Source organism: Panulirus ornatus, chromosome 68 (genome assembly GCF_036320965.1).
Source record: "Panulirus ornatus isolate Po-2019 chromosome 68, ASM3632096v1, whole genome shotgun sequence".
NCBI lineage: Eukaryota > Metazoa > Arthropoda > Malacostraca > Decapoda > Palinuridae > Panulirus > Panulirus ornatus.
In genome coordinates, this window is record NC_092291.1 from 21,294,386 (window position 1) to 21,313,598 (window position 19,213).

General features: G+C 39.4%; 2 protein-coding genes across 4 annotated transcripts in view; one reads left to right on the top strand and one right to left on the bottom strand.

The window, feature by feature from the left end:
- Positions 1–9,616, bottom strand: part of LOC139747346 (DNA excision repair protein ERCC-6-like) — a 42,648-nt gene extending 33,032 nt beyond the window's left edge. The window contains exons 1-4 of the mRNA XM_071659543.1: positions 9,367–9,616; positions 4,956–5,292; positions 1,021–1,150; positions 690–835 (exon numbers count right to left, since the gene is read on the bottom strand). Of these exons, the coding sequence (XP_071515644.1) occupies positions 690–835; positions 1,021–1,150; positions 4,956–5,285 (606 nt within the window). The 5' untranslated portion in view covers positions 5,286–5,292; positions 9,367–9,616. The remainder of the gene's footprint in view (positions 1–689; positions 836–1,020; positions 1,151–4,955; positions 5,293–9,366) is intronic.
- A 1,347-nt stretch (positions 9,617–10,963) lies between these two features.
- The window catches only part of LOC139747323 (uncharacterized), a 35,086-nt gene continuing 26,836 nt past the window's right edge, over positions 10,964–19,213 (top strand). Inside the window, exons 1-2 of one of the 3 annotated variants that reach the window (XM_071659500.1) lie at positions 10,964–11,108; positions 18,636–18,807. In XM_071659500.1, coding sequence (XP_071515601.1) covers positions 18,652–18,807 — 156 coding nt within the window. In that variant the 5' untranslated portion in view covers positions 10,964–11,108; positions 18,636–18,651. The remainder of the gene's footprint in view (positions 11,109–18,635; positions 18,808–19,213) is intronic. The other 2 variants (XM_071659501.1, XM_071659503.1) reach the window with 2 other exon arrangements.

Here is a 19,213-nt window from a genome sequence, read left to right on the forward strand (position 1 = left end):
TGAGAGAGCAGAAGAGGGTGTTTTGAAATGGTTTGGGCACATGGAGAGAATGAGTGAGGAAAGATTGACCAAGAGGATATATGTGTCGGAGGTGGAGGGAACGAGGAGAAGAGGGAGACCAAATTGGAGGTGGAAAGATGGAGTGAAAAAGATTTTGTGTGATCGGGGCCTGAACATGCAGGAGGGTGAAAGGAGGGCAAGGAATAGAGTGAATTGGAGCGATGTGGTATACCGGGGTTGACGTGCTGTCAGTGGATTGAATCAAGGCATGTGAAGCGTCTGGGGTAAACCATGGAAAGCTGTGTAGGTATGTATATTTGCGTGTGTGGACGTATGTATATACATGTGTATGGGGGTGGGTTGGGCCATTTCTTTCGTCTGTTTCCTTGCGCTACCTCGCAAACGCGGGAGACAGCGACAAAGCAAAAAAAAAAAAAAAAAAAAAAATTTTAGTTTAGTTTCCACATACTGTTTCCCATAAAACGATCTTGTAAAGATCTGATTCTCATTACTTTGTTCAGAAATTTTTTCTCATTATATAGTGGAAGTGAATGGAAAATTTGGCTTTGATTTACAAAAATTAACTCAAAAATGGATTTCCAAGAACAAAACCCTCTAATAATTAGGGGTATGGCTGCACTCCTGAAATAGACTTGATAAATACTGCCAATAAACTTAACCCCACTTACCTCTTCCTCATTTGCCTCTGCTGACTCAAGTTTTTTCTGTAAAAATGACTCTCGAGCTCGTAGATCCTTAAGATTCTGAGTTTTTTCACTAATTTCCTTCTCAACACTCATGACCATGCGGGGATCTACCACTCGCTGCCGCATTCCTAAATATAACAGGAGATATCGTTACAGTATTGTATACAAATAAATATTCTCCCAGAATGTGTCCCTGTTTGGGCTTACTTTTGCTTTGCAAACCTTCATAAGAGAGTGAAGTATTTTTCAAAATATTCAAAAAACTATATCATATACACTATCAATCCATTATCAATGAACTACAAAACAATACCTGACAGCCTTTTACTCAAGTCATTCAACTTGTTTTCTGCTTGCTTGAGATGGATTTTAACATCCTTAACCTCCTTTTTTAGAATCTGAAGTCTCTGTTTGCGTGTGTGCTTAGTAACTGCTTTATCAACCTGAAAATATGATAACAAATAACTGTTCCATGTAACTGTCAGGTATCCATGCAGCTGCAAGTTTAAGTGAAAATTATAGAATCCTGAAAAAGATCATGCAAACTATAAGGAGGAATTGGTATGGCTGTTTTCATAAATAAAAAATCTGAAACTGCTATGACTAGACTAAATCAAAGCATTAACATGATTGATGGGTATTATTGAAGACATTCTTCTTGTTTATTCATTAACAATTATTCTAACTGTGAAATAAAGAGCATAACTGGAACAAAGTACTAAAATAAGGCCTTTTTTCCATAAGAGTGTATCATCACCCCTAATAACACTTCAGCAACCTCAAGAAAATGCTTCCTCTGTAAAAGAAGCAGACATGACCTTTTTAGACTTAACCAGCAAAAATGTACTGCCACACCTAATGTGTCCCCTGGTGAGAGGCAACAGTCCTACCTTTCCCATTCCCTCCTACTGACTCTCCAACTCCACATTTCACCACCAAGACTCAACACATTGTCTCTTCCTATATTTTCAGCGTGTTACTACAGTGCAGTTTATACCATTATTTTTCATATTCATCATGCACATGATTTTCTTACCTTATTATCAAACATTTACAGGTTAATAGTAATTTTGCATTGTGTTAATGGTGAAAAATATTTGCCTGGAATGAATGGATTACTTTTTTTTTTTTTTGCCGCTGTCTCCCGCGTTTGCGAGGTAGCGCAAGGAAACAGACGAAAGAAATGGCCCAACCCACCCCCATACACATGTATATACATACACGTCCACACATGCAAATATACATACCTATACATCTCAATGTACACATATACATACACACACAGACATATACATATATACACATGTACATAATTCATACTGTCTGCCTTTATTTATTCCCATCGCCACCTCGCCACACACGGAATAACATCCCCCTACCCCCTCATGTGAGCGAGGTAGCGCTAGGAAAAGACAACAAAGGCCCCATTTGTTCACACTCAGCCTCTAGCTGTCATGCAATAATGCCCGAAACCACAGCTCCCTCTCCACATCCAGGCCCCACAGAACTTTCCATGGTTTACCCCAGATGCTTCACATGCCCTGATTCAATCCATTGACAGCACGTCGACCCCGGTATACCACATCGATCCAATTCACTCTATTCCTTGCCCGCCTTTCACCCTCCAGCATATTCAGGCCCCGATCACTCAAAATCTTTTTCACTCCATCTTTCCAACTCCAATTTGGTCTCCCACTTCTCCTCGTTCCCTCCACCTCCGACACATACATCCTCTTGGTCAATCTTAACTTATATCTTAACTTATATCATATAAGTCTATGAGAAAACTTCCTTCACTTTTGCATAACACATCTATTGTACTACATTAAAAAGAGGATAAATAGATATGGATGGGGAATCTCCAATATGCTAATTAAAATTGAGACCTAAATTATCCTGCTATATATTGGTAACAACACTTAAATACAGAGATTAAACAGAGAAGGTTTGGAGCAGAACACGATGGATGGAATCTGTACCTGAAATGAGAGAGATAAGATACAAGAATATGTTAAAGTTCTTCTACAGATGAATTACACATGACAACTAGATAATGGATGTGAGGGAGCAAGTATGAAAAAAAATGTTCTTCAAGTTTATATATTAATCTGACAATGTTGACAGAATATTTCTTTGAAAGATGCTAAGCAAGGGAAACTTTAAGAAATTCAAAAATAAGTAAGGAAGTACTTTAACGACATCAGACTTGTAAATTAATGGAATAAGCTATGTGATGCAACTCTGAATACAGACAGGATACATTAGTTCAAAAAAGGTATATGACAGTTAAGACAGCAGTGTTCCTACCAACCTTCTATTAAGAAAGCAGTATTCCTATTTAGATGTCGAAACTTCTCTTCACAACAGTTGCTCCGTTTATACACGGAATTGATTCATCCTTGTATGGAGTACTGCTCTCATATTTGGGATGGTTCTAGCTCTGTATCCTTACTTGACAGAAAGTCGAAAGTGGTTAGACTTATAAATTGTCCCAGGCTAACTTCAAAACTTGACATCCTTGCCCTATGCCACAATTTTGGTTCACTTTCCCTCTTCTATAGGTATTACTTTGGTTTTTGCTCCCGAGAGCTGGCTGCTTGTGGGCCCCCCACCAATAGATAGACTGTGCAATATTCAGCAAGCTGCTGCATCACATGATTACTTTGGGGCCATCAGCAACTCAAAGGTGAACTGTTTTGATGCTTAATTCTCTTCCTATAGTGATAGCTTTGGAACTCTCTACCGTCTCATGTCCTTCCCAATTAGTATGACTTGGCACATATCAAAGGACAGGTCTTTCACTTTCTCAAAAATTTGATATTACTTTCCCTTGTTTTTTCTTTCTCCGTTTCATAATTCTTTCTATATTTCAATTAAGGCCCAGCCTTGATGTTGACTTTTGTCCATGACTGGAGCCTTCGATATAAAAAAAAAAAAAAATACAAACCTTATGATATATGGAACTTTATACCTCTAGTGTAGCAAAGATAGAGTGCAGACAGAAAATTAATGGGTATGTGTTTTGCACTACCTTTAATCATCAATCACGGATTATCTTCCATATTAGCACTAGCATAACTTACCCAAGGAAAATTCTTGTCACCATTTTGATAAATGTAAGCATCACACAGTATTATACCCAGGGCTCCTAATATATATGTTGACAACTGACATGTCTGCAAAATTCATGCAATGCAAGGAGTAAAGGCATGTGACACACTGATATATATCTTTAATAATGCAAACAATGCCTTATTGTGTTAATCAGAGGATTTTGGCATAACTAATGAGTGATTCTTCATGAACTAAAACACAGAGAGAGTTCAAGAGTTGGGGCCCAATAAACGTAGAACTCCCTGTCCATACTGCACAAATGGGGCCCAATGTGGGTAGAATTCCCTGTCCATACTGCACAAATAAGTATAATCAAGCAATTATTGCTAGAACTACCAATAATCCTTGAGTCAACTGGCCTTACATGAAAGTCAAAATATGTAACAAAGTACATAAAGTATATTCTCAATTACTTTATCCTCTGCTATAAAATGGCCCAAGACTATATATATGACACTCCACACAACTGTTGCATACTCATTATTTTTAAAAAACAAAATATCTTTTCTTCTCAGAAAGTTATAAAAATTACAAATGTATTACTAGGAAAAAAATAATGGCTATTAACTCTACCTCGAATTCCATAATGATTACACCTTCATGAACATCATCTCCTTCCATTAAACTCCTTAGTTCATCCCTCCCCCATCATCTCAGTCCCTTTTCTTCCAATTTCTTCTTCACAGTTTCACCTTCATTACCTTTTCTGCATCCATGCTTTTCATATGTCAAAGTAGTTTTTGAACTCCTTCCTATATATTTTCAAGCATTCTCTTTTCTACACCACAGCAACCCATTACATCTTCATTTCTTACTCAGTCCACTAAACTTACTTTTCATCACATTTATATCCCAAAAGCTGTGAAAGCTCTCCCACTTTTTCAACAATTGCATATCCTAGTCATAATCTCATGAATCAAAAGTTAAATTATGATTTTCCTAAAGACTGCTACACCTGGGAATCATTCTCTAAAATTTCCATAAAATCTCAGCATCCATTCCTCCATCAATCCTCTTAACCTTTCATCATCAAGCAATAACTTAAATCATAAGTATTGGCAAAACTGATACAGTGAACTGTAAGGCAAAAATATCAAATTATGAGATAAAATATTAGCATCAACAGTAACTTACTGCAGCTTCAACATCACGTTCCAGTGACAACTGATCCACCACAGAAATACCAAGGGCTCTTAATTCATCATCTTGGTCTTGCAGGTCCTGAGCAAGTGAACTTTTGTCATCATTTGTAGTGACATTATTGTCTACTTTTCCACTCAAAAGTTTGCTCAGGATACTAGATGACGAATGAATTACTTTTTCACTCATCTCTGCTGAAGAACAGTGACCCTCATCTGGCTTAATATCATCAATGAACTCCATGTTACTGTCACCATGTCTATGCATAGTTTCTACGACAGAAACCCCCAGTGGAGGACATTTTTCCATCCCTTGGACTTCCATGATCAATCTGTAATAACACATAAATTGTTATCAACATATATGGAGATGTGGTGTAAAAGTGATGCCACACAAAGCCCAGCTATATTTCTACGATAAGTGGGATGATAAAACTTCATGCTTTGTTGCCAGAAAATAAATATGAAAAACAAAAAAAAAGGAAAAAATTGGAAATAAAATCATATATTCAAACTTTTCATGGGAAAAAATTAAAAATCTATCAATTAGTACTGCATGTCTACCCAAAGTCACTGGGCATTCCCTATGCAATAATGCAAAGTAGGAGCTGGCAACATCAGTTCTGCAGATCAATTCACATGAAAGGTGCATGCAGCCCTAAATACATCAGTGTGCTTACAGCCACAACTGCTTACAAGATGATAGGCATATGTTGTATGAAGGGAAGATGACAAAAAAATTACTGAAATATTAGAAAATGGAAGAAGTAAATAATAAAAGGTAAGGGTAACTTTGTTATGCTGAGTTAATGGGCATTGGAACAAAGACTAGAATGATGATTAACTCTTGAAATTAGCAATATATATATTTGCCATTTCCCGCATTAGTGAGGTAGCATCAAGGACAGATGACCGAGCATTAGAGGGGAAATCCTCACTTGGCACCCTTCTATGACAGGCAGGGAATAAGTGGGAAGTTTTCTTTCTCCTTGATCCCCAGGTTTACTGGTTGGTGAGGTGCCTGAGGATTGGGAGAATGCATGCATAGTGCCATTGTACAAAGGCAAAGGGGATAAAGGTTAGTGCTCAAATTACAGAGGTATAACTCTGTTGAGTATTCCTGGGAAATTATATGGGAGGGTATTGATTGAGAGGGTGAAAGCACGTACAGAGCATCAGATTGGGGAAGAGCAGTGTGCTTTCAGAAGTGGTAGAGGATGTATGGATCAGGTGTTTGCTTTGAAGAATGTAAATGAGAAATACTTAGAAAAGCAAATAGATTTGTATGTAGCATTTATGGATCTGGGGAAGGCATATGATAGAGTTGATAGAGATGCTCTGTGGAAGGTATTAAAAATATATGGTGTAGGAGGCAAGTTGTAAGAAGCAGTGAAAAGTTTTTATTGAGGATGTAAGGCATGTGTACAAGTAGGAAGAGAGGAAAGTGATTGGTTCTCAGTGAATGTCGGTTTGCGGCAGGGGTGCATGATGTCTCCATGGTTGTTTCATTTGTGTATGGATGGGGTTGTTAGGGAGGTGAATGCAAGAGTTTCAGAAAGAGGGGCAAGCACGCAGTCTGTTGTGGATGAGAGAGCCAGGGAAGTGAGACAGTTGTTGTTCACTGATAATACAGCGCTGGTGGCTGATTCGGGTGAGAAACTGCAAAAACTGGTGACTGAGTTTGGTAAAGTGTGTGAAAGAAGAAAGCTGAGAGTAAATGTGAATAAGAGCAAGGTTATTAGGTACAGTAGGGTTGAGGGACAAGTCAGTTGGGAGGTACGTTTGAATGGAGAAAAACTGGAGGATGTGACGTGTTTTAGATACCTGGGAGTGGATTTGGCAGCAGATGGAACCATGAAAGCGGAAGTGAGTCATAGGGTGGGGGAGGGGGCGAAAGTTCTGGGAGCGTTGAAAAATGTGTGGAAAGCGAGAACGTTACCTTGGAAAGCAAAAATGGGTATATTTGAAGGAATAGTGGTTCCGACTATGTTATATGGTTGCAAGGCATGGGCTATAGATAGAGTTGTGTGGAGGAGGGTGGATGTGTTAGAAATGAGATGTTTGAGGACAATATGTGGAGTGAGATGGTTTGATTAAATAAGTAATGAAAGGGTAAGAGAGATGTGTGGTAATAAAAAGAGTGTGGTTGAGAGAGCAGAAGAGGGTGTTTTGAAATGGTTTGTTCACATGGAGAGAATGAGTGAGGAAAGATTGACAAAGAGGATATATGTGTCAGAGGTGGGGGGAACGAAGAGAAGTGGGAGACCAAATTGGAGGTGGAAAGATGGAGTGAAAAAGATTTTGAGTGTTCGGGGCCTGAACATGTAGGAGGGTGAAAAGCGTGCAAGGAAAAGAGTGAATTGGAACGATGTGGTATACCGGGGTCGACGTGCTGTCAATGAATTGAACCAGGTCATGTGAAGAGCCTGAGGTAATCCATGGAAAGTTCTGTGAGGCCTGGATGTGGAAAGGGAGCTGTGGTTTCAGTGCATTACATATGACAGCTAGAGACTGAGTGTGAACGAATGTGGCCTTTGTTGTCTTTTCCTAGTGATACGTCGCGCACATGCGGGGGAGGGGGTTGTCATTTTATGTGTAGCGGGGTGGCAACGGGAATAAATAAGGGCAGACAGTGTGAATTATGTACATGTGTATATATGTATATGTCTGTGTGTGTATATATATGTAAACGTTGAGATGCATAGGTATGTATATGTGTGTGTGTGTGGACGTGTATGTATATACATGAGTATGTGGGTGGGTTGGGCCATTCTTTCGTCTGTTTCCTTGCACTACCTCAATGACACGGGAGATAGCGATTAAGTATAATAAGAAAATAAAGATATATACATATATATGGTAAGTATATGAAACGAATGAATGATATGAGGTTTGGCAGGTTTGCAGACAACCATGTGGTATGTTAGCTGTTTGTTTACTTTTGTGGGGTGCTCAATCATGGGTGTGCCTGGTATATTTCAACTCAGATATTGAAAACAATGTTAAACTCAGACAGTGGCGTGATTAGATAAGGTTTTCATGGATTCTGTCAACATCTACAATTGTTGCATATACTTTTTATGTAAATATGAGGAAAGTGATTGGTTCTCAGTGAATGTAGGTTTGCGGCAGGGGTGTGTGATGTCTCCATGGTTGTTTAATTTGTTTATGGATGGGGTTGTTAGGGAGGTGAATGCAAGAGTTTTGGAAAGAGGGGCAAGTATGAAGTCTGTTGGGGATGAGAGAGCTTGGGAAGTGAGTCAGTTGTTGTTCGCTGATGATACAGTGCTGGTGGCTGATTCATGTGAGAAACTGCAGAAGTTGGTGACTGAGTTTGGTAAAGTGTGTGAAAGAAGAAAGTTAAGAGTAAATGTGAATAAGAGCAAGGTAATAAGGTACAGTAGGGTTGAGGGTCAAGTCAATTGGGAGGTAAGTTTGAATGGAGAAAAACTGGAGGAAGTAAAGTGTTTTAGATATCTGGGAGTGGATCTGGCAGCAGATGGAACCATGGAAGCGGAAGTGGATCATAGGGTGGGGGAGGGGGCGAAAATCCTGGGAGCCTTGAAGAATGTGTGGAAGTCGAGAACATTATCTCGGAAAGCAAAAACGGGTATGTTTGAAGGAATAGTGGTTCCAACAATGTTGTATGGTTGCGAGGCATGGGCTATGGATGGAGTTGTGCGCAGGAGGATGGATGTGCTGGAAATGAGATGTTTGAGGACAATGTGTGGTGTGAGGTGGTTTGATTGAGTAAGTAACTTAAGGGTAAGAGAGATGTGTGGAAATAAAAAGAGCGTGGTTGAGAGAGCAGAAGAGGGTGTTTTGAAATGGTTTGGGCACATGGAGAGAATGAGTGAGGAAAGATTGACCAAGAGGATATATGTGTCGGAGGTGGAGGGAATGAGAAGTGGGAGACCAAATTGGAGGTGGAAAGATGGAGTGAAAAAGATTTTGTGTGATCGGGGCCTGAACATGCAGGAGGGTGAAAGGAGGGCAAGGAATAGAGTGAATTGGATCGATGTGGTATACCGGGGTTGACGTGCTGTCAGTGGATTGAATCAGGGCATGTGAAGCATCTGGGGTAAACCATGGAAAGCTGTGTAGGTATGTATAGTTGCGTGTGTGGATGTATGTATATACATGTGTATGGGGGTGGGTTGGGCCATTTCTTTCGTCTGTTTCCTTGCGCTACCTCGCAAACGCGGGAGACAGCGACAAAGCAAAAAAAAAAAAAATATATATATATATATATATATATATATATATATATATATATATATATATATATATATATATATATAACACTCTCCTACGATCTACATCATTTCCATTCATTGCTGCGACTCCTTTTACGTGCTCTTCTTCCCATTTCATAAATCCATGTTTCCCTTCCACTAAATACTTACCAGGATCTTATCATGTGCACACAACGATGACAAGGATGCAGTGCAACAGATTTAATCCTTTGTTTCTACATGACGTTCAATCGTAATGCAATAACACATGAACATTACACTTCGTGGGCTTCTTCTTCACTATTTCGTGACGATTCCTTCATGACAAAATCGTAAAAAGGCCAGAACTCCAATTGTACATCACATTTGCATGAGGTTATGCAAGGCAACACCGCTTACTTCTCATTGACTGGGTAAAAAAGTAAACATTACAAACACTCCCATTGTTTTTCATAGAAAGAAGTGAAACATAAGCAGAGGCTGAAAGTTTAATTAGCAGTATTTTAGTTTAGTATTAGAACGCTAGATGGCAGAGGTGTTAGCATTCTTAAAAATAATCGTCTTGTTTGTTCCTATATTAGGAAAAACTGTTTGTGGTCTGAGTTCCACTTAGCAAAAATGATGAGAGTAATTATTATGATAATAATGATATCTTTTCTTTAAATGGTTGTCTCTCGTTCTTTAGCTAAGAAGGGAGTCCTATATGTAGATGGAAGGATGGAGTAAAAGAGGATATGATACATACGATTGGGCATGACCTTAAAGAATTAAGTTAAGACGAGGAGCTGACAGAAGAGGACTCCGCAAGAGGCCTACAGTCAGAGGAGGATCTGAGTATCTGTGTGGATATGGGGCTCTGTGGCATGAACATTTAGGGAGGATGATAGGTATGTTGTGGACGTAGTGAAATGGATTGATAAAGGGTATTGTTGGGTCGACGTTCTGTCACTGGGCTGAACCAGGGCATATGAAGCGGTCAAAGTGAACTATGAAGTAATCTGTGGAGCTTGACTATTGATGGTAGGCTCTGGTTGTGGTACACTATACACATCAGCTAAGGAGCGGTTATGTGTAATCAAGGCCATTGTTCGTTTGCTCCTGATGCCATCTCGCTAGGGTTGGAAAGAATCCATGTCTAGGTTGGGCAGACAAACGTAAAATGAGCTCTGAAAGCCATTACTATCCATTTTTTACTTCAGGTAACTCCTTAGCCTCAACAATATTCAAAGATGATATTCTAAGAAACATCACATGATCAATTAATGGATTTGGAAGAATCGTAAATGCACAACTTACGCTTATAACATTATTGTCTATTTTCTTGTGAGCACATTGACAACGATAAAAAATGTCAAGGAATCAAAGGAATATATCAGCAGATAATCATTTTATTTCGAAACTTACATGAAAAATGTGTTAGCAATAGCCTCTTTTAACATTAAGTGTAGCCTCTTTTAACACGAAGTGTCAATGCACGATACGAAGATGATTTCTTTAAAGAGTTGCGTCTACTTCTTTCTATATCTCAATAAACAAGCTTTCCAATTCGTCAAAAGCTTTCCAGTTATTGGTTGATTTTTTCTATCGTGCTACTTTTGTTTACTAAAAACTTGACTACATACTGTGAATACTTCTGTCCATGACTGGACCCATTAGCATAAAAAGATCACGAGCTCCCAATCGGTCAAAAAACTATAAACGTTTATACTCTATACCTTTTTCGGTGGGATGATTCGTTCGTTGAGTGATATGGTCGCTATTTAAGTTAAGCGCTAGCTGTGGTTGATAGTTAGATACCGCTGTTTGAAAGGTTATAAGTCAAAAAAGATCTGTATCGTGATAAGGAGTAAGCAAATTCACTCACGCTTACAAAGTCTTCTTTTGTCTTGGTTCTGCAGGATTGTTCTTGGTCGGTAAGATGTGGCACTGTTATGCTGTTTGTATATCACCTTGTTATATATGTAGTCACATTGAATTTCTCTTAGATTCATTACAAGATTCATTACATGTGTGGATTTGTAAATAAGCGGTACTTATTTCAGCTAGGCCGCCGGTAGCATTGAGTCCTTGTTGGGGTAATTGGTGAAGTTCATGGGTACTTTATCGTTATACTTACTCATCGAAACTATCTGTGGGCTCAGTGATTTTATTCTGTGTTGCCCATTGTACTGTTTGGTGTTGCCGGACTCCGCCCTTCCTGAGTTTCGCACCGGGAGTAAAAAGTTATCTTTGGCAAGGCTCTATCATTGGAAGTACAGTCTCATCAAAGAAATTTTCACTAAAGTTAATCTACATTTTCCTTCCGGTGAAAGTAACGCAACCATGGGCTGCAGGAGCCTTCATTAAGGTCTTGGGCAACACCAGAACTCTCTGAGAAACTGGCTCTGGGAGCATTATAGGAAAAAAAATGAATTTACTGTCTTAAGGTTTCACTAAGAGTTTTTTTTTTTTTTTTTTGCTTTGTCGCTGTCTCCCGCGTTTGCGAGGTAGCGCAAGGAAACAGACGAAAGAAATGGCCCAACCCACCCCCATACACATGTATATACATACGTCCACACACGCAAATATACCTACCTACACAGCTTTCCATGGTTTACCCCAGACACTTCACATGCCCTGATTCAATCCACTGACAGCACGTCAACCCCGGTATACCAAATCGCTCCAGTTCACTCTATTCCTTGCCCTCCTTTCACCCTCCTGCATGTTCAGGCCCCGATCACACAAAATCTTTTTCACTCCATCTTTCCACCTCCAATTTGGTCTCCCTCTTCTCGTTCCCTCCACCTCCGACACATATATCCTCTTGGTCAATCTTTCCTCACTCATTCTCTCCATGTGCCCAAACCATTTCAAAACACCCTCTTCTGCTCTCTCAACCACGCTCTTTTTATTTCCACACATCTCTCTTACCCTTACGTTACTTACTCGATCAAACCACCTCACACCACACATTGTCCTCAACATCTCATTTCCAGCACATCCATCCTCCTGCGCACCACTCTATCCATAGCCCACGCCTCGCAACCATACAACATTTGTTGGAACCACTATTCCTTCAAACATACCCATTTTTGCTTTCCGAGATAATGTTCTCGACTTCCACACATTCTTCAAGGCTCCCAGAATTTTCGCCCCCTCCCCCACCCTATGATCCACTTCCGCTTCCATGGTTCCATCCACTGCCAGATCCACTCCCAGATATCTAAAACACTTCACTTCCTCCAGTTTTTCTCCATTCAAACTCACCTCCCAATTGACTTGACCCTCAACCCTACTGTACCTAATAACCTTGCTCTTATTCACATTTACTCTTAACTTTCTTCTTTCACACACTTTACCAAACTCAGTCACCAGCTTCTGCAGTTTCTCACATGAATCAGCCACCAGCGCTTTATCATCAGTGAACAACAACTGACTCACTTCCCAAGCTCTCTCATCCACAACAGACTTCATACTTGCCCCTCTTTCCAAAACTCTTGCATTCACCTCCCTAACAACCCCATCCATAAACAAATTAAACAACCATGGAGACATCACACACCCCTGCCGCAAACCTACATTCACTGAGAACCAATCACTTTCCTCTCTTCCTACACGTACACATGCCTTACATCCTCGATAAAAACTTTTCACTGCTTCTAACAACTTGCCTCCCACACCATATATTCTTAATACCTTCCACAGAGCATCTCTATCAACTCTATCATATGCCTTCTCCAGATCCATAAATGCTACATACAAATCCATTTGCTTTTCTAAGTATTTCTCACATACATTCTTCAAAGCAAACACCTGATCCACACATCCTCTACCACTTCTGAAACCACACTGCTCTTCCCCAATCTGATGCTCTGTACATGCCTTCACCCTCTCAATCAATACCCTCCCATATAATTTACCAGGAATACTCAACAAACTTATACCTCTGTAATTTGAGCACTCACTCTTATCCCCTTTGCCTTTGTACAATGGCACTATGCACGCATTCCGCCAATCCTCAGGCACCTCACCATGAGTCATACATACATTGAATAACCTTACCAACCAGTCAACAATACAGTCACCCCCTTTTTTAATAAATTCCACTGCAATACCATCCAAACCTGCTGCCTTGCCGGCTTTCATCTTCCGCAAAGCTTTTACTACCTCTTCTCTGTTTACCAAATCATTTTCCCTAACCCTCTCACTTTGCACACCACCTCGACCAAAACACCCTATATCTGCCACTCTATCATCAAACACATTCAACAAACCTTCAAAATACTCACTCCATCTCCTTCTCACATCACCACTACTTGTTATCACCTCCCCATTTGTGCCCTTCACTGAAGTTCCCATTTGCTCCCTTGTCTTATGCTTTTTATTTACCTCCTTCCAGAACATCTTTTTATTCTCCCTAAAATTTAATGATACTCTCTCACCCCAACTCTCATTTGCCCTTTTTTTCACCTCTTGCACCTTTCTCTTGACCTCCTGTCTCTTTCTTTTATACATCTCCCACTCAATTGCATTTTTTCCCTGCAAAAATCGTCCAAATGCCTCTCTCTTCTCTTTCACTAATACTCTTACTTCTTCATCCCACCACTCACTACCCTTTCTAATCAACCCATCTCCCACTCTTCTCATGCCACAAGCATCTTTTGCGCAATCCATCACTGATTCCTAAATACATCCCATTCCTCCCCCACTCCCCTTACTTCCATTGTTCTCACCTTTTTCCATTCTGTACTCAGTCTCTCCTGGTACTTCCTCACACAAGTCTCCTTCCCAAGCTCACTTACTCTCACCACCCTCTTCACCCCAACATTCACTCTTCTTTTCTGAAAACCCATACAAATCTTCACCTTAGCCTCCACAAGATAATGATCAGACATCCCTCCAGTTGCACCTCTCAGCACATTAACATCCAAAAGTCTCTCTTTCGCGCGCCTGTCAATTAACACGTAATCCACTAATGCTCTCTGGCCATCTCTCCTACTTACATAAGTATACTTATGTATATCTCGCTTTTTAAACCAGGTATTCCCAATCATCAGTCCTTTTTCAGCACATAAATCTACAAGCTCTTCACCATTTCCATTTACAACACTGAACACCCCATGTATACCAATTATTCCCTCAACTGCCACATTATTCACCTTTGCATTCAAATCACCCATCACTATAACCCGGTCTCGTGCATCAAAACCACTAACACACTCATTCAGCTGTTCCCAAAACACTTGCCTCATGATCTTTCTTCTCATGCCCAGGTGCATATGCACCAATAATCACCCATCTCTCTCCATCAACTTTCAGTTTTACCCTTATTAATCGAGAATTTACTTTCTTACATTCTATCACATACTCCCACAACTCCTGTTTCAGGAGTACTGCTACTCCTTCCCTTGCTCTTGTCCTCTCACTAACCCCTGACTTTACTCCCGAGACATTCCCAAACCACTCTTCCCCTTTACCCTTGAGCTTCGTTTCACTCAGAGCCAAAACACCCAGGTTCCTTTCCTCAAACATACTACCTTTCTCCTTTTTTCACATCTTGGTTACATCCACACACATTTAGGCACCCCAATCTGAGCCTTCGAGGAGGATGAGCACTCCCCGCGTGACTCCTTCTTCTGTTTCCCATTTTAGAAAGTTAAAAAAATACAAGGAGGGGAGGATTTCTGGCCCCCCGCTCCCGTCCCCTCTAGTCGCTTTCTACGTCCAATAACTAAGAGTTATTGGACGTAATTACATTACCTTCTACGATGATAAGATGAGAGAGAGGGGGATTGTAGTGATTGTAGTGAGGGCTATGTATGATAGGGAATTGATGTAAGAATCTATAAAGCATTTGTAAAAAATCAGCAGAAAAAATGAAGACCTTATCCAATCTCCTTTGAAGTAGATATTTATATTAGTGTTCAATATTCCAGGCAAAATGTAGGTTACACGCATGACTGAGCCTTGTGCCACTTGGCCAATGAATGCTACTAAACAAACAGCAAACCCTGGGCATTGCTTGGAGCATAGGGGGCCATATCCTCCAGTCGCAACTATTTTCCTATATTTAATCATAATTCTTTTTTAGTATTTGTTGCGTCATTACAAAACTGAAATTATGCACTGGTAGTGGTATATATTGTTGAGGCTTCCACAAATGTATATATGGATTGATGGTAACTTTGCATTCCTTTTTTTTTTTCATTTTGTTACAGCCATGCTCCATAGATTTTTTTTATTTGCCTATGTGACAGACCAAGTGGCCCTTTGTGCCACTGTCCAACCTGTTATGCATCTCAGCTACTAGGGAGGTTTGATGAGGTTTTCATATATTGGGCCGAAACACTACTGATGTCTCACAAGGCAATGCTATAAAACAGCAATCCAGGCCAGTTTTCACTTTAACTGAATATTCAGAGATGCATATTGTTATCTCACTGAGCGCAGGTTTTGTTCATTCTACCTTTACCTTAAACCCATATAACCCTCACTACTGTTGCCTTATGTAACAATGTAGATTAAATTATAATGCACCATCTTATGCATTATATCATTGTTTTCACTAAAAACCGAATTAGAACTGTGGAACAAAGTCATTGGTTATCTAAAGTTACATATGAATAGGGGGGTAAACTGGAAATGTGCCAGGTTCAGTTTAGAGCCATCACCAAAATAACATGGATTCAAAGGTAACATATAGATGTAATTTTGATACATAGCTGATACTTGGTAAAAGATATTTAAACCAGGACAGTGTGATGCAGAGTATTATTCTTATGATTGAGTTGGAAGGACTGATAATCAAGGAAACTGGAAAAGTCTGTTGAAACCACTAGAAATTTACAGACATGAAAACATCACCTTCAGGCAATTTTTTCTTCATTTTAGGAATCAACTTGGGCAGGGCAAATACATGCTCATTATAAGTCCACTAGTTCTAGTGGGTCAGATGTGATCTTGCTGACTATATTTCTAACATTGTTTATTTTCATGTGTATAACCTTTAATTTATGTTGAAGGTAAAAGCCCAGTTTAAATCTACATTGCTCTCTGTTTAGGATATAAAGTAATTTTGTTTAGTATTGCTACTGTATTGTTTAGAGAATGGAGTAAGAATGGTGGATCATGGTTTTAAGCAATATATATTTTTCTGATTCTGAACATGGGAATAGTGGCAAGAGCTATGATCATGGGAAATGCTGGGTTTATTAATGTGAAAGTGCCATATAGTGGAGCAATTAAGACCACCTAAGACAGTTGAGACCAGAACACAAAATGTTAGAAAATGTTTTCCAAGAAAATCATAAATATTTTTTAGGAATTTTTTTCCATAGTTAAGCAAAATATGTGTTTGATTATTAATGTACAAATTTCCCCACAATCATTGTATATGTTGAATGGCATCGAGCTAATGATATTAGTTTTTCTATGAATTTTTGATATCTGTTAGTAAAGGTTAATGTAGCAAATTACAGAAATAAATTACACATACCCAAGTTTTTTCATAGTTACTAACCAACATGGCAAGGGCAAACATGCCCCAGTTAAGGCCCTTTTATATGAAAGTAAAATACTGTAGTGTAAGTAAAAGAATAAAGAAATTAACTCGAGCTCCTCAGGTGTGGGCCTAACTTTTCAAGGTTTAAAGGGAAGGAGGTATCATAACAGTTAATCCTTGTGTGGCTGGTCTTCACACGAAAATTACAAGAAGCTGTGGGTAGACATGAGTCAAAGGTTCCAGGCTTGATGATGGGGTCACACTTGAGCAGCGGCCACAATAATACCTTTGAAATAGGGAGAAGGCAGCAATATGATGATGAAGAAAGAGGGGTGACTGGAAAGACTTGATGCAGGAAAATGATAAAGTGTAAGGCTTTTGATTTCACCTTGCCTATTTATCTACCTAAATCTCTTATGCCAGTTCCCCCCTGGAACTTCCTCAAGGAGCTGATCTTGGCAAAAGAGTCTCTGTAACCAGTGAACTCCAGTGCTGCATCTTAGCCTTTATGCCTCGCCCATAACAGACGTTGGTTCAGGGCAACTCTAGTGCACTGTTTCCAGAGGCTTCTACCTAATGTGTCTAATGTTTCTGCCAGATGTTCCAACTTTGTACTTCTACCTAACACTCCTGCCTATTGTTTCTGTCTACTACTTTTATCTGTTTCCTCCTGCCATTTTGCCAAAAGGCATGGGTGGTGCATAACGCCCAGCACAGGAATATCTAGAGTTATGAAGAAAGAGTTGTGTGAATTAAGAGTTGTCATGTTATGTGAGACAAGGAGAGATTGTATGATTGTGCACAGAATGCTAGCAGTCCATGTGTGGGTAAGGCAAAAAGAGGAGTGCAACTTGACAACCGCTGAAGTGCTGGCTCACTACTCAGCCATCAATAACCCTCCCTATACCCAATTAGGTCATTGGCTGCCTACCAACTACTACCCTGCTTGAAAAAAAAGGTTAAGGAAGAGCCACTCTAAATATGTGAGCAGTACTCATGTGCACATGAAATATCAGGTTGATGCAAATCACACCACCGCTAAAGAGCATTATCATTCATGCCCAGTGAAGAATCTGAAAAGATTTTATTGGTTGATTAGAAAATTACTGATAACATTTGGTTGTTCTTCAAGACTTCTTTAGGCTTTCTTCAGCCATTTACATTCCAGTTTGGATCAGGAAACTGGTTTGTCTACCAGATATAGTGGCTTTTGCCATGGCTTTCTTTAGAACCTTTTTTGTTGTGGTTAGTATAGGGATCTAAAGTACTTGACAAATATCCATGTTCTGTGGTTGATCTTTGTGTGACCTTGAGTATGTTACTGTCAGAAGGGCATTGTCCAAAATAGGGGTCAGTTGTTAAGTTCTTTCTTTAATTTTCTTAATTTTTTCTCGAGTCTCTCTAGTTCATGTGGGTATACACTCAGTTGCTCATGTGACTTTGTCCTTGCTTGAAAAATAATGGTTTTGAAGAATGAAAAATCATTTTTGTACCACAGATAGATCCTATCTGGTGTAAAAACAAAATCTGGATAATACCAGGCCAAATTCAGTCATTAGCAGTCAGTGAATGCATATGTGTGAAAGGTTACGTGGCCCTATCTCACCTTTTCACTGTGATGTCATAGACTGGTTGCTGTATGGATTTTGTCTTATGAATGAGTCTCTAGTAGACCCCATGGTTTATAATTGCTGAAGAGGGTCATTCCTTATGCATCCACTTAATTTTTGGTATTAGATTATGTTTTAACCCATTTTAAGCAAGTACTGTTGAAGATGATCATAGGACTCTGCTTACAGAAGAGAAATGGTTTTCCATTCTTCAAGACCTTTATTTTTCATACCAAATAAGTGAGTCCAAAATGTTGCGTGGTTAAGACATTAGGAGTGGAGTATTCATAGCCCACGTATCAAAGTTAAACAAAGAAATCTTAAAAAGTTCTTTTATGTGATTCTAGGAAACTGAAAAACGAGATGCCACTAAATGTTGAGATCAAAGCAGTTGTGCGAGACCTGGCAAGGCTGCATAAGTGTGCATCTAAGCTGTCAAATAATAGTGGGGAAGTACTACATCAGGAAGACATATTTTTCAACTCTCCACAAGGACGACTTAAGCTACGTGTCATCAAGGTTAATTAAGTTCTCAAAGTTGTGTATTGTTTTAGTTGCCTCCCCCTCCCACCAAAAAAAGTCATTTGTTTGTCTGTATTTTGCCCACCTTTACCTGTAGCTACAATAGGGTGGTACATATTATATCTTTACTTGAAAAACTTGAAGTTAATCATCTTCACATTTTTGGATGTCAAATACCCTTCTGCATTTCTTAGAAGGTTTTGCCAAAACTTTCTTCATGATGGTGCAGGTCTCCCATGTAAATTTGAGGTAAAGAAGTAAATGTAAGGTAGAAAGTAGAAGGAAGTACTAATGAAATGTTCAAGACTAAGAAAAATAATTGAAAATATAAAGTGATGTAGAAGTAGCAAAATAGTGTAAATTTGGCCAAAGAATGATTGTATCTGTTTATTGGCATCATACC